At 31.4% G+C, this 14720-nt stretch overlaps 2 protein-coding genes across 3 annotated transcripts; one reads left to right on the forward strand and one right to left on the reverse strand.

The window, feature by feature from the left end:
* Positions 1 to 6154: 6154 nt before the first annotated feature.
* Positions 6155 to 7204, forward strand: LOC148550959 (zinc finger BED domain-containing protein RICESLEEPER 2-like). Its single transcript, XM_088494056.1, has 2 exons — positions 6155 to 6874; positions 6979 to 7204. Exons 1-2 carry the CDS (start codon positions 6185 to 6187, stop codon positions 7021 to 7023), a joined length of 735 nt encoding a protein of 244 aa, XP_088350182.1. The 5' UTR covers positions 6155 to 6184; the 3' UTR covers positions 7024 to 7204.
* Positions 7205 to 7743: 539 nt separating this feature from the next.
* LOC107607061 (cyclin-D4-1) lies at positions 7744 to 12250 on the reverse strand. 2 transcript variants are annotated; one of them, XM_088494305.1, is made up of 6 exons: positions 11425 to 12250; positions 10630 to 10716; positions 10430 to 10528; positions 9039 to 9240; positions 8784 to 8908; positions 7744 to 8358 (listed from the first exon to the last, which is right to left on the reverse strand). In XM_088494305.1, exons 1-6 carry the CDS (start codon positions 11725 to 11727, stop codon positions 8035 to 8037), a joined length of 1140 nt encoding a protein of 379 aa, XP_088350431.1. In that variant the 5' UTR covers positions 11728 to 12250; the 3' UTR covers positions 7744 to 8034. The 2 variants fall into 2 exon arrangements, with proteins under 2 accessions (XP_088350431.1, XP_020963443.2); XM_021107784.2 differs by lacking the exon at positions 10630 to 10716 and having other exon boundaries at positions 11425 to 12087.
* Between the last annotated feature and the right edge of the window lie 2470 nt (positions 12251 to 14720).

Raw genomic sequence — 14720 nt, forward strand, 5'->3', positions numbered from 1 at the left:
TTTTTGTGGCAATATTTGAATAAATATTTAAAAAGTGTACCAAAAAAAATTTGAGATAAAATTTATTTTTTATATTTTTTTAGAAAAATGTGATAATTCACAATATTTTTTTAAAAAAATTCACTCGACATAAAATTATTAAATTTTATAAATAAAAAATTTATTTTTCTAATAATAATTATAAGAATTTATATTAAAATTTTATTTTTAAATTTTTTTAGAATATATATTTAATATTTTTTGTCATGTTTTTAATTTTTTAGAAATTTATTTGTTGTTAGTATTGTTTCGCCTTTTGGAATTCTTTTCGTTTTCAGATATTATTTTAATAGTTTGTTTTTTTAATTTTTAATAAATATAAGTTTACATTCAAATGTAAAATAAACTTAATTTATTTAAAACATCATTAAAAAAGAGCTTATTTAAAAAATATTAGCTAAAGGCCCATAATGATTAATAAATAAATAAATAAAGAAAAGAGAAAGTCTTAGGGCTAATATTTTTATTAAAATTGATGAGCATTTAATCGGTAAAAGAAAAGTTTGACTAATTGATGGTTACAAATTACAAAATTTGTCAGCATTAACACTCCTTTAAAGAAAATAAATTGTTTTGCCGTGACCCATTAAGTTTGTAGGCACGAAAATAAATTGTTTTGATTGTCCGACCATTAAATGGTCCCATAACAAAACATACAAAACATGTTTTTTAAGTTTTTTAATAACTGCTAAATAGTCCTTATTTAATTTTAATTACAAATTAATTTTTTATATATTATTTAATTATAAAATCTATTTTTTATTTTATAAATTATTATTTTATCATTCATCTATCATGTTTATTAATAATAAAAAACTAAAACAATAACAAATTATATCTTCCATTAATCGTAATAAATATTTTGCAATCTTAATCGATCGTAATTTTATCATTGATCTCTTACATACATATTGGATTGGAAAAATTGTGTTTGTTAGAAATTCAATCGATTTGATGCACAAACCAATCGATTGAAATTGATTTTCCTAAACTTCAATCGATTAAAATTGATACACAATCGATTAAATTTTTCCACGGCATGTGGGGTTTCTTTATTCAAAGCAACTTGAGAAATACATAGATACACGGGAATAAACTGTATTTAACAAAAAAATTTTTCATTATAAATTAAAAAAAATTATTTTTTCAATAAAAATAAGACTTATTCATGTGTGCTCTTGTGTACTCCTATAATGGTTGCTATTGTCTATTGTGAATATTAATAATTTGAGTTAGCTAATTTTTTTAGAATTTGAAGTGAAGTTCGTATTGCTCTACATAAAAAAAATTTGTATTCAGGAAATTAAAATTGAAAAATTGGATTTTGAAAAATAATATTTTTTTATTTTATTTCAGAAAAAATCCATTACTAAAAGATAAAAAAAAATTTTTATTATACAATCAATTGCATGAATAAAGAATCGAAACAAAGAATTGCAAAATTAGAGACTAATCTTAATTTTGTAATCAAAACAATGGATTGTTTTCTAAACTGAAAAAATCGATTGGACCTCTTTCGCCAACCGTGATTATCAATTAATAATGAACAAATATTGGATATTAAAGAGATGGATAAACAATAAAGAAAAATTGGATATTAAGTAGATAGATAAACAATGAACAAAAACAATGAAAAAATTGATAATCAATCAGATTGATAAACGATTCTAATGGTAGGATTGAGTAATTGTTGATAGATTATTCACCAATTTATAATCTTAATATTAAAGAAAACATAAAATTAGAGTATCTAAATCAAAATAAAAACTTAAAAATTGAGGATAGAATTTTAAAGATAAGATAGATGAATAATAAAATAAATTTATAATCACGAGCAGAAAAAATTAGAGAAGCGTAATATATAACGCATTGCACAATTTAATCGATTGGGTAACACAACCAATCGATTGAATTGTAAAGATCTATGTTGCTTTGAAGACTTAAATCGATTGGCATGACCAATCGATTGAATAAGAAAAACCCCATATCCCTTGCAAAATTTCAATCGATTCATTTGTACATCCAATCGATTGAATTTCTACAAACACGATTTTTCCAATCCAATACGTATGTAACGGATCAATGATAAAATTACGATAGATTTCACATTCTTACCGATTTTAAAATGCTCCCTCCCTCTTCCCCGGTCAGCGCATCAGCTCACTCCACCACCTCGACCTCTCCCTTAGCCACTTCAAGGGTGGTTTTCAGCAACACAGGGTCCTCCATTTACACTCCATTGAGCTCTGGGCTGACGTAGTTGATGTCCACGTTGCCCTTCACAGCGTACAACACGTTAATTTGAGTGCAAACCTGCTCTACGACGACCTCTCTCTTTCTGCCGAAAATGTCTCCTCTGTTGCCTACACCTTGCATTTCTTGAACCTCAACATAACGTTCTCAATGGTCCTTTCTTTGGTGGGGAATACATTAAGCTATTTTTTGGATCTTCAAAGTGTTGGATTTGGGCGATAACTCCATCACAACGGAGCTTCCCTCTTTTGTGGTTCAAAATTAATTTTCAAAACAATTGTTACTTTATTAGTAAATACAACAAAATAAATTAGAACAATTTTGCAATTATTTTTTTGTAGTTCCATCAAATGGATCAAATACTTCCCAAGTTTGTAATCACTAGGCATGGCAAAAATCCCCGGCGGGGCGGGTACCCGCGGGATTTACCCGCTGGGGGACAGATATGGGGGGTAATTTCTATCCGCGGGGACGGGGGACGGGGCCCCGTATAATAAACGGGGCGGGGGCGGGGGTAGAGGTCCCCGCCCCGTGGAGACCCGTTTAATCCCCGTATATATGAAAAGACAAAAATGCCCTTAGTATATATAATATATGATTCATTGTTGGAAAAAGAAAACCTAGCCGTCACATACTCACTGCTCATACTCATACATGCTTTACTCTGCTTCAGCCTTCAGAGACAAAAAACTCCTCTTCTCTTCACTCCTCAGTCCTCACCGTGAAAAATCTCATCTCGTCTCGTCTCCTCCCTCGAACATCGCCGACCGCCGACCGCCGACTGTTGACTGCCGCGTCTCCTCTCCTCTCCTTCTCGAACATTGCCGACCGCCAACCACTGACCGTCTCTTCTCCTCTCCTCTGACCTCTCCTTCGCGTCTCCTCTCCTCAGTGCCGCCTCCCAACTCCTAAGTGGCTCGGTCGCTCACGGCAGGTCTTGATCTCACTGTGGCGGCCACGTCGTCCTCTCCTCGTCGCTGGTCTTCGGCTCTTCACTTCTGCCCCTTTTCTACGTCAGGTAAGTCAGTCTTGTGGCTTTGAAATTTTTGTTTTTGAATTCTATTTATGATTGATTTGGTTCTGGATTTCTGATTTAGGGTAATTAGGTTTAGAGTTCTGAATTTTCTGATTTAAGGTTGATTTGATTCTGAATTTTTTATTTAGGGTTATTTGATTCTGAGTTCTAAATTTCTGATTCTAAATTTGATTCTGAATTTTTTATTTAGGGTAATTAGGTTTCTGATTCTGATTTCTATTTAGGGTTATTTGATTCTGAGTTCTAAATTTCTAATTCTAAATTTGGTATTCTGATTTTGATTTTTTTGATTATATTTGGGGAATTGTTGTACTCTACTAGCACCTATCTTGCACACTGCACAGAAATATAACTACTGGTACTGGTTCTTCAACTTACAACAATACAAAAATAAATAAATAAACCAAACAGTACCAAAATTTTTATTCATAAATTTCAAATAGGGATTATTTTCGACATGCAATTTTGTTAAGATTATTACTTAATAATAACTCACAAATTGTAACTCACAGATTTTATTTATTTGATTTGGGATTAAAGTGAATTTGATTCATAAGGATGAATACTTATTTGAATGCCTAATTTTAATTTTTTTAAATAGTTCGCTTGCAATGATTCATATACGTGGATTAAAGTGAATTTGATTCATAAAGATGCATACTTATTTGAATGCCTAATTTTAATTTTTTTAAATAGTTTGCTTGGAATGATTCATATATGTGGATTAGATAGAAACTTCAAATTTAGTTGAGCCAAAAGTAATGTGAATGTGGAGTGTTTTGTCCTTAGCGTGCACTCTCCTAATACTACCAATGATAATGATGGATTGTCATGTATAAAGAAAGTTAGCATAAGAGTAGGCATTATAAGCATAATGTTGAGGAGATTAATAACATATATATTTATTTATTATAAGAATCAGAGTAGGCATTATAAGCATAACAGATTTCATTTTATTTGATCTCCTAATACTACCAATGATAATGATGGATTGTCATGTATAAAGAAAGTTAGCATAAGAGTAGGCATTATAAGCATAATGTTGAGGAGATTAATAACATATATTTATTTATTATAAGCATCAGAGTAGGCATTATAAGCATAACAGATTTCATTTTATTTGATCTCCTAATACTACCAATGATAACGATGGATTGTCATGTATAAAGAAAGTTAGCATAAGAGTAGGCATTATAAGCATAATGTTGAGGAGATTAATAACATATATTTATTTATTATAAGCATCAGAGTAGGCATTATAAGCATAACAGATTTCATTTTATTTGATTTGGGATTAAAGTGAATTTGATTCATGATTTATATTTCATGATTTATAGAATGTCTTCTTCGGATGCATTGAGCAATACTCTTGAGAAGAGTACTCCATCGGAAGAACCTATAGGCACTAATATTCAAACTACACAAGAGGCTCTTCAATCTCAACCTCAAGAACCCCCAACGGATACCGCAACTACTAATGAAGGAACGACAAACTCTACAAGTGGTGTTCGAAAGAGGAAGTTAACCTCCGAAGTGTGGAATCACTTTAAGATTGTGGAATTCAAGGGAAAATTAAAGGCTGAATGTAATTATTGTAAATCGAAGCTACTTGGTGACCCAAAACAAGGCACTTCGCATTTACGTGATCACTTCAAAAGCTGCAAGCTCCGCACCACTAGAGATATAAGACAATGTATGATGAAGACAACTCCAACAACTAGTGGGGAAACAGTTGTGGTTGGTGCATATACCTTCGACCAAGAAAATGCAAGGAAAGAGTTATCAGTTATGGTTTGTCTTCACGAGTATCCGTTATCTATTGTGGACCACATTGGGTTTCGACGATTTTGCAATGCTTTGCAACCTCTCTTCAAGGTGATTACTCGTAACACTTTAAAGAATGACATCTTGAAGCTCTACAATGATGAGAGATCGAAGACAATGAATGTCCTTGAGCGTAATAAAAGTCGAGTTGCAATTACAACTGATATGTGGACAGCAAGCAACCAAAACAAAGGTTATATGGCTATCACGGCTCATTACATTGATGATTCTTGGAAATTGCAAAGCCGTCTTGTGAGGTAATAATATTATCATTATAGGTTCTTTTGAATGTTTATATGATTGCAAAGCTGTCTTATATATAATTGCAAAGCTGTTTTGTTTATAATTGTACTAAATTATCATTACAGGTTTATATATGTGCCGGCTCCCCACACGGCTGAGGTACTTTCAGAGGTTCTTGTAGATTGTTTGATGGATTGGAATCTTGATAGGAAGGTATCCACTTTGACTGTTGATAACTGCAGTACTAATGACGTTATGATTGAGAATATTTTGACTAAAATGTCACATAGAAACTTTATCTTGGGTGGTAAATTATTTCATATGCGATGTTGTGCGCATATATTAAATTTGATTGTCAAGGATGGGTTACAACTTATTTCACATGCTATTGAAAGGGTGAGGGATAGTGTTCATTATTGGACTGCAACACCTAAAAGAGAAGAAAAATTTAAGGAAACATGTGCACAACTTAAAATACCCTACACAAAAAATCTTTGTCTTGATTGTAAAACTAGGTGGAATTCAACATTTTTGATGCTTGAAGTTGCAATTATGTATCGAGATGTGTTTGAAAGATTGTCATTGCGTGAGAGTCAATATAAATCTTTGCCTAGTGAGAAGGATTGGGATATGGCGGATGAGATTTTTCAAAGATTGAGGATATTCTTTGATGTGACTGAATTATTTTCTGGAACAACTTATCCTACATCAAATCTTTATTTTCCTAAGGTTTGTGTGATTAAGTTGGCTTTGATGGAGTGGAAAAATTGTGGAAATGAGATAATTGAAATGATGGCTACTAGTATGATAACTAAGTTTGAAAAGTATTGGGGTGTGATTAATATAGTTATGGCTATTGGGACTCTTTTGGATCCTAGGTACAAGATGTATTTATTGAATTTCTTTTTTCGTAAAATATATGGTGAGACGGAGGCATGTGTTGTAATTGGTCAAGTGAAAAGGGTAGTGCAAGATTTAGTTTTAGAATATGCAACAAAGGGAAGAGAAAGAGACCAAGCTGCTCAATTAGATATGCCGCCACCACCATCAATTCCTTCAAATTCAAAGGGGAGGAAGTTCAGTCATGAAGATTGGCAAGCTGATTTTGCTGCACATGTAAGTGAGGAATCCGCATTTATTGATACAAAGAGTGAGTTGGATTATTATCTTGAAGAGAGACCGGTACCACAAACTGAACATGATTTTGATATCTTAAATTGGTGGAAGTCAAATGGGGCGAAGTTTCCTACTTTGCAAGCTATTGCTAGGGATTTTTTGGCGATTCCTATCTCTACCGTTGCCTCTGAATCTTCATTTAGTACGGGTGGTCGATTTGTTACACCACATCGTAGTAGGTTGCGTCCGGACACATTAGAGGCTCTAATGTGTAATCAAGATTGGCTTTGGAATGAACTTGGCACCACAACTAACATAGGATTTGAGTGCTACACAATTCATAATATTGAAGGAGATGTTGACGTAAGTAAACTATTAAATTACATATAACACACTATGTTTTTATATTATTGACTTATTGAGTTATTATATGATTTTAACTTTAAATTGTTTTCTTGTCGATGTAGGATTCAAGTAAGTCGGAATCTACCATCACTACCATTACAGGATGAAAGAAAGATTGAGACGGTGGAATTATGTTTTTGTGATGTCATGTACTTTATTTAGTTGTTTATGAATATGGTAGTTTGTTTATGTAATATTTGGTTGTTTATGGATATGTTTGGATGTTTATGTTTGTTGTTATTTCTATTTAAGTCTTTAAAGACTATGGATATTATGTTTGTAATGGCAATTGAGGATTATCTTTGATTTTCTCTAATTTTTTTCATTTTTTTCAATTTTTATTAATTTTTATAAAAATCCGCGGATATCCGCGGAGACCCAGGTCCCCGGCGGATATGGAGTCCCCGTTACCCGTCATGGGGACGGGGCGGGGACGGGGACATATATTGGGGGCGGGGGGCGGGGGGCATGTCCCCGCCCCCATGGGGACCCGTTGCCATCCCTAGTTTTATTTACCAAATACAACATAACAGGTACATTCTATATATGATGACTATAATTATAGTGGTTATGAACTGATTATAACTATGAAATTTTGAAAATATTTAAAAAATATAGCTAAAACTAAGATTACATGTTTTATTATTTGACAACTTTTTTTTAATTTAAAAAGTAAAATTAGAAATAAGAACAAATTAAAAGTTTAAAACAAAATTATCAAATAATAAAAATATGATCTTAATTTTAAACTACATTTTTTAAGTATTGCAAAAATTTCACATGTCTATCAATCTACCATAATCACCATAAAATTCATATACATAATATACTTATTAAAAGTTTTAGAATTATCTTAGCAAATGTTCTCAAAACAGAACATTTCTAGCCAAAAAAAAAAAAAATTCTTATACTTCTTTCATCTACTATCCTTGCTTCCATATACAACATCCTCCTTTTTCCCGTATTCTAAGGAAAATACTAATTTGACAGGTAGAAAAGAAGAAACAACCAGCAACTACAAAGGAAAAGTCTGAATTGCCGAGGGGTGAAGGCAATTCAAATTTCACACTTTCCTTTCATAGTTTTTAGTTGTTCGTTCCCTCTAACATTATTATTACCTATGCTGGTGCTGCATAGGTATTATTATTATTATTATTATTATTATTATTATTATTATTATTATTATTATTATTATTATTATTTAGCTTCCTCCTTTTATTAGCATCTGGACTAGTATTATGTGAAGATGAATTAATGTTTGCATACGAAGCAGCAGCATTAGTGTCCTCACTTTTGTAGCTTAAGCACACACCATCCAACACCCCAATTGGACTTTGTGGCATCAAAGGGGCAGAAACAGAACCACTTCTTGTGTCCTTATTAGTAAAACCATCCTTTGATGACAACCCTCGGATTAATTTCACACATTTCAACACTCTCTCCTGCCAAAACAAAACCTACTAATTAAGATCAATCATACACATCAATTAATTCAAACATGTTATAAAATATCTATCATGTCATGGGGGTTCGGCTATATTTTTATGTTGGTTGCCGAAGACCTAACACAACCCTCCTCCTTTATAAAATATCTATCATTTCAACTAAATTGCTTTCTAACAGTTCGATACTCTTTCATATTATTTGTTAGAGTTATTTTAGAAAAAAAAAAAATCACGTACGTTAAAAACAAAAAGCATATTTTATATCATAAACCCTTAAAGTATTTAGATATGGTTATACCATAATAATAGTGTTGATTAATAATCAAATTAAGATGATCAATATAAAAAGGGGGAAAACATGATTAAAACATTCACTTTTTTTTTTTTTTTTGGTTTTTGAATGGTCCACCCCACAAATTTACCTTTTCCACTAGGTGATTCAGAAGAGAAATTGCTTTCTCAGTGTGCACTGTTTTTGTTTCCCTTACCACAACTATTGCTACAGCAGCTGCAATCTCTGATGGTCTAAACTCCAAGCATTCAATCCCTGCATTAAATTTTCCCACCCTCCAAAAATTATGTACTATCCATCTTTGGTTCAATTCAGTTCCACCCTTTCATTCATATCATAAATCACTTACTATTGTTGCTATATAGCTATAAAGCAGAACAAGTACCTTTTACAGTACTCAGTATAAGTTGGATGGATCTCATAATTGAATCTCTTGTTGGATTTTGATCATCATTGACCTTGTAAAGGAAATAGTCAATGAAGGAGAAAGGGGTAATTGATTGCATTCTCCATCTCAATGTGCTAAGTACCAAAAGCTCCATTCTTTGGATTGTTTTTGCTTCAAATACAAATTTTAATTCACCAACCTGAAGGGGTAAAAAATTATTCACCACAAGCAAAACCTATTATATTTTTACTAACATATACTCCCTCTGTTCTTTATTGACAGTCAAATTTGCTTTCTTGATACAAACATTTATAAATTAAGGATTTAGCTAATATATATTTTATGGGACAAATGTTAAGATTACCATAAGTAAAATTTTTGAACATTTTACTTTAATAAATATAAAATATATACATTGGAATTTTGAACTACTTTCTATAAAGAGTTTTTTCATTAGTAATTTTAATAGTACTCTTATAGCATTGCATGTAATATGCTGATTTTATAATGTAGCAAAATAAGTCAAATATATCACTATTAAGAAATTAAGGTAGTATTAATTAATCATTGAAATAAATCTTATAATATGTCGAGTTAACATTTTTAGAAAAATACAGTAATTAATCATTGTATCTCAAGATAAATTTGCAACTAAAATAAAAATGTTTGGGAGCCAATAGAAAATCAATTTAAAATTATTTTATTAAAAATACTAGAAAATTATTAGAATTTATTATTTTTTTATTATTACTTTTAGCCATTAACCTAATTCTTTTAGTTTAGTAATCCAACAACATACTTTAGCCTACATTTTAAAACATTAATGGCTAACTGCGGGAAAAAAAAACAATTAATTCTAATAACCTTTTGCATTCCTTAATTACAACTTATCTTATTTTATATTTTGTAATTATTGTTAAAAATAATTAAATATAAAAAATATATAATTATAAATACTTCATACATAAAATTATAAATATTAAATTAAATAAGATAATTTTAATTATTATCTCATTAGTATTGTCGCACCTAAAATAATTCCAAGAAGTATTAATTATCGAAATGAAAATCATTTAATGCATCCAACATTTTTGCTACATTCATAAATTAATATCAAGATGCAAATTTATGGAGGAACATATAAATAGAATGCACTTAAGATGTGCTTTAAAGACACATAATAAATTTATTATTAATAAAAAATTTTAAATATTTTTATTTGATGAATGTAAAATAAATATATTAAAAACTTAATTTTTATATTTTCAATAAAAAAAATTTCATTTATAAACTTTAACATATGCCCTTACCAAAAAAGCCAAATCCACCGTCAATAAAGAATCGAGGTAGTATTAACTATTAAGCATAGAAATAGAAAATCTTATAACCTGCAAATCAAGGCAAAGAGGAGGATCAGTCTCATTTATTTTGGTTGCAAGAGATAAGCAAGCCACAGCCAACAATTGCACTGTCCAAACCCTTTGCTTCTGAGGTTGGAAATTAAAGATCTTATTAGAACCTGAGAATATAATTTAAAAAGTAAAAAATAAAAAATTCTTTGTCTTTATTCATTCATTCATTAACTTACTGGTAATTCATACGAAGAAAGAAAACGGTCCAAGTAATTTACTGAAAGATAAGCAGAGAGGGCTCCAAAACCAAATTGCTCTCGAACCTATTAAAAACCAAAAAATAAGGTACGATTGGTTAGACTTAAAAAGAGTAAAAAAAAAAAAAAAGTGTTTAAATGAGGGTAAAGTATATTGTTTATTTTTAAAGTTTGTAATTTTTTTTAAAAATATCTCTAATGTTTAATTTTATTTATTTTTATTTTTTAATATTTTTAATTTATTTTTATTTTTAATATTTTTTATTTATTTTAAAATTATTCTTAAACGTTTTTAATTTTGTCTCTATCACTTTTAGTTAGAATTAACCTTCAAGAATACTTTTGATATAAATCGAAAACATTAAAAATAAAATTAAATATTAAAAATATTTTCAAACAAATTATAAACGGTGAACAACAAAAAATATACTTTATTCTTTAAAAAATTATACATGTTGAGCAAAAATCCTTAATCCGAAACAAAATGTTAAAAGTTGAAGAATTTATGCATTAAACATTTAAAAAGAAAAAGAAATAAAATAAATTTTTTTCTTTAAAAAATTATCTATAGATTTTATGGAAGCAGCTGAAGTTCACCAATGGAATTATCATAAAACAGAGAATACAGCAATCAAATCTTAGTTTAGTTTAGAAAAGGAAAAAAAGAGCATCTTAATCAAAAGTTTACTAATAAAAAGAATGAACATAAACGAGTATTTCACAATTAACAGGCTTACAAGTTACAAATCCTGGTGGTTTAAAGTTTAAACACACCTTTTGAATCCAATGAATGGCATGATTTCTGGCCCCAAAATCCAAATCCCCATTTGTGAGCCTATGAAGATAATCATGACAAGGCAAGTGGTCACACTCTTTCTCCACCATTAACACCAAATACTCTTCGCTAACAGCTTGTGGCACTTGCCAGAGTAACTCCTCACGGTTTTGATGCCTAGGATGATGCCACGTGTCCGCCGACAACACCGAACCACCGCCGTAATCATTTTCGTCGAAGACGCTGTTGTTGTCCTCTGCACATAGAAGGCTTGAAACACTCCGCAAACTACTCGATGCCATTCAAACAAACCACACCTGGGTCCCCTCTCTCTCTCTCTCTCGTTAAATTATCGATGATTATGAACAACAAATGGCAACAAGCTAAGTCCTTTTGTTTTGAAGTTTGGCTGAAAAGACTGATGCAAGAGAGGGTCTTATGAAGGACTGAAGGAGCCAAGTACTCTTTTGAGAGAGAGAGAGAGAGAGAGAGAGAGAGAGAGAGAGAGAGAGATTGTGGGGTAACGGGGACAGAGGGGAGAATTGGAGGGATTTGTTTGTTGGAGCGCCAAATTCATAGAAACCAAAATAGAAACACTATTTCCCATTTTATCAGAGAGTGAGAGAGAAAGAGGAGAGGACACACCCTCTTCTCACATTCTTAATTTATCAAATAACAAACGAAATCATAAATTTATTAACAAACAAGATCAACCAGATACTCCAGAGTCATACAAGCACACCTCCACACTATTCAAAAATGGGTAAGAGAAAAAAAAATCTATCTACACACTAAATTACTAAATTAATTGTTATTCCAGTGGCTGATTTTCGGCTATACCTGCTATAGTTATAAAAAGAAATATTACTGGTAAATTTTACATATATAAACATGAATATATTTTACATTTGGATGTATATATTTTATTTTATAACATATCAAAATATAAATTTAATATATTTTAGTGAATAAAAATTATGTATATTACTTGAAGGTCCAAAATTATATATAAGTGTAGATAGATTATTAGGTTAGATAAAAAAAAAACGTTATAGATACATTTTAATCCCCAAATTGGAGATATAATTGATTTTAGTTTTTAAAAAACTTATTTATATTTTTATAATTTTTTAGTTTATATTAATCGGATAACAATTGCCATTAAATAAGTTATATATAGAAATGTGTTGATTCACAGTGTAGCATGCCATGCTTCCGGCCAAAGATAGATATATATAACATGATCCGTTAACGCCATTGTTTAATATCATGTGGTAATTGGTATGCTAGTAAGTTGATTGATTAAGAATTAAAATAATTTATCAAATAATTTTAGAAGTTAAATCAATAACGCCATTATTCTAGTCCTTATTATTAATAGTAACTTTCTTTAACGAATTAGATTAAAATACTTTTTAATAATCAATGAAAATGTATGTAGCACATAAAAAGATTTTAGTATTTAATATAATTTAATTTTATTTGTTAAACAGAAAATGAGTAAACTAAATGCAAAACAAAATTATTTTAAATGCCACTTACTCATTATTCAACCATCATACTTCATTATCATTATAAAGTGATTTTATTCCAATCATAATATCCATAGTAGTAAATAGTCTGAAAAGAAAAATAAAAAAGGAAAAGGGAGAAGTGAAAAAAAAAAAAGAAAGAGAAATGGAGAAGTGAAGTAAAGAACTAAAGAAAGAGCAACCAATGAGAGAGTTTGTCCAGTTTCTCCCAGACTGACGCGTGTCCTCCGCTGACACTGCCCTCTCATATCGAAACGTCCGTCTTCTTCTCAGCGTTTACTCCACCTTTCCCGCCAAAAGTAACTAAGGTGAAGTGAATATCATATCAAAATAAATAAACATAAATATTAGGAGATTAACATTTTTTTTAATCATTATTAGTTAATTCTTTGCCCAACATTTGAAGCTATGTTTTGAAAATCCAACCGATCATCTAACCATCTTAATTATTAATTTAATAAAATTTCATCTCATTTTTTTCATAAAATTTAAAAAATAAAAAATACTAAAAATAAAAACAACAAATAAAAATACAAACTAAACTCATTTTAAAATTTAAGGTGCTTAAAATTGGTTTAAACTGGTTAGTTGAACCGCAAACTAATAAAAAATAGGTGATGCTAGGTAGCCAAAAAATAAGGGATAAGTATGATTTTGGTCTCCAACGGAGAGGCCGAAAATTGATTTTGTCCCCAACTTTTTTTTGCTACAAAATGGTCCTCCAAAGTTTTAGTTTGTTTTAAAATCGTCCTTCGGACGAAAATACCCCTCCCTCTCCTCTTCTTCCTCAACACTCATCTTCTTTCTCAACATTAACCAGCAGCAGCAGATGCAGAAACAAAAGCACAACAATGGATAACAACAAGCTCAACCAGAAGCGGAAGAACAGCAGAAGCAAAAAATAATGAAACAACAACCAGATGCAGAAGAACAACAGCAACCATGGATCTTGTATACAATTAAGCAGCAATTCAACAACAACAACAACAATTCAACAACAACAATAACAATTCAGCAGCAACTTTCAGCAATTCAATAACCTAAAATCAACTAACAGAAAATTAAAATCCAGCTAAACTAACCCAGAATCAAATCAAGGAACTAACACTAACCAAAAATAGAAATTGAAATCAAAATGATAACCTGAATTATGAAAATAGAAATCAGAAAAGAGGGGATAAGGGAGGCAGTGGTGGAGCGCCGGTGGTCTGGGCATGACGGGAAGGGGCTGGAGGGAGAGTAACGGGCAGTGGTGTCTCTGATTCCTTCTGCGACAGGGACTGAGAGAGGGGAAGCAGGGAGGCTCGCTGGCGGTGATGGTGGTGAAGCAGGGAGGCTCCACGTTGCTGCGCCATGGTGAAGCAAAAGAGGCTCACCGGCAGTGAGCTCTGGTTCGAGGAGATCGTCCGAGACAGAGAAGGAGAGAAGGAGGGGAGAGGGTCGTGGTTGCTCTGGGGTTAGCGCGAAGGGGAGAGCAGCAGCGGCGGGACGGCGGCGGCGGGACGGCGGCTCCCCTTTCCCCTTCTTCCCTTCCCTCCCCCCTCCCCCTCCTCCCCCTCCTCCCCTTCTCGTGCCCCACCCCCTTCTTTCCTCCCCCGATTCTGTCTGTTCCTTTCTTTCTTTTTTTATTTATTTATTTTATATTTATTTTATTTTATTATTGTTTTAATGAAGGATAATTTGGTAATAAAAAAATAAAATTGGTAGAACGGACGATTTTAAAACAAACTGGAACTTTGGGATCATTTTATAGCGAAAAAAAG

This window comes from Arachis ipaensis, chromosome B7, assembly GCF_059453495.1.
Source record: "Arachis ipaensis isolate K30076 ecotype BB chromosome B7, ASM5945349v1, whole genome shotgun sequence".
Taxonomy (NCBI): Eukaryota; Viridiplantae; Streptophyta; class Magnoliopsida; order Fabales; family Fabaceae; genus Arachis; species Arachis ipaensis.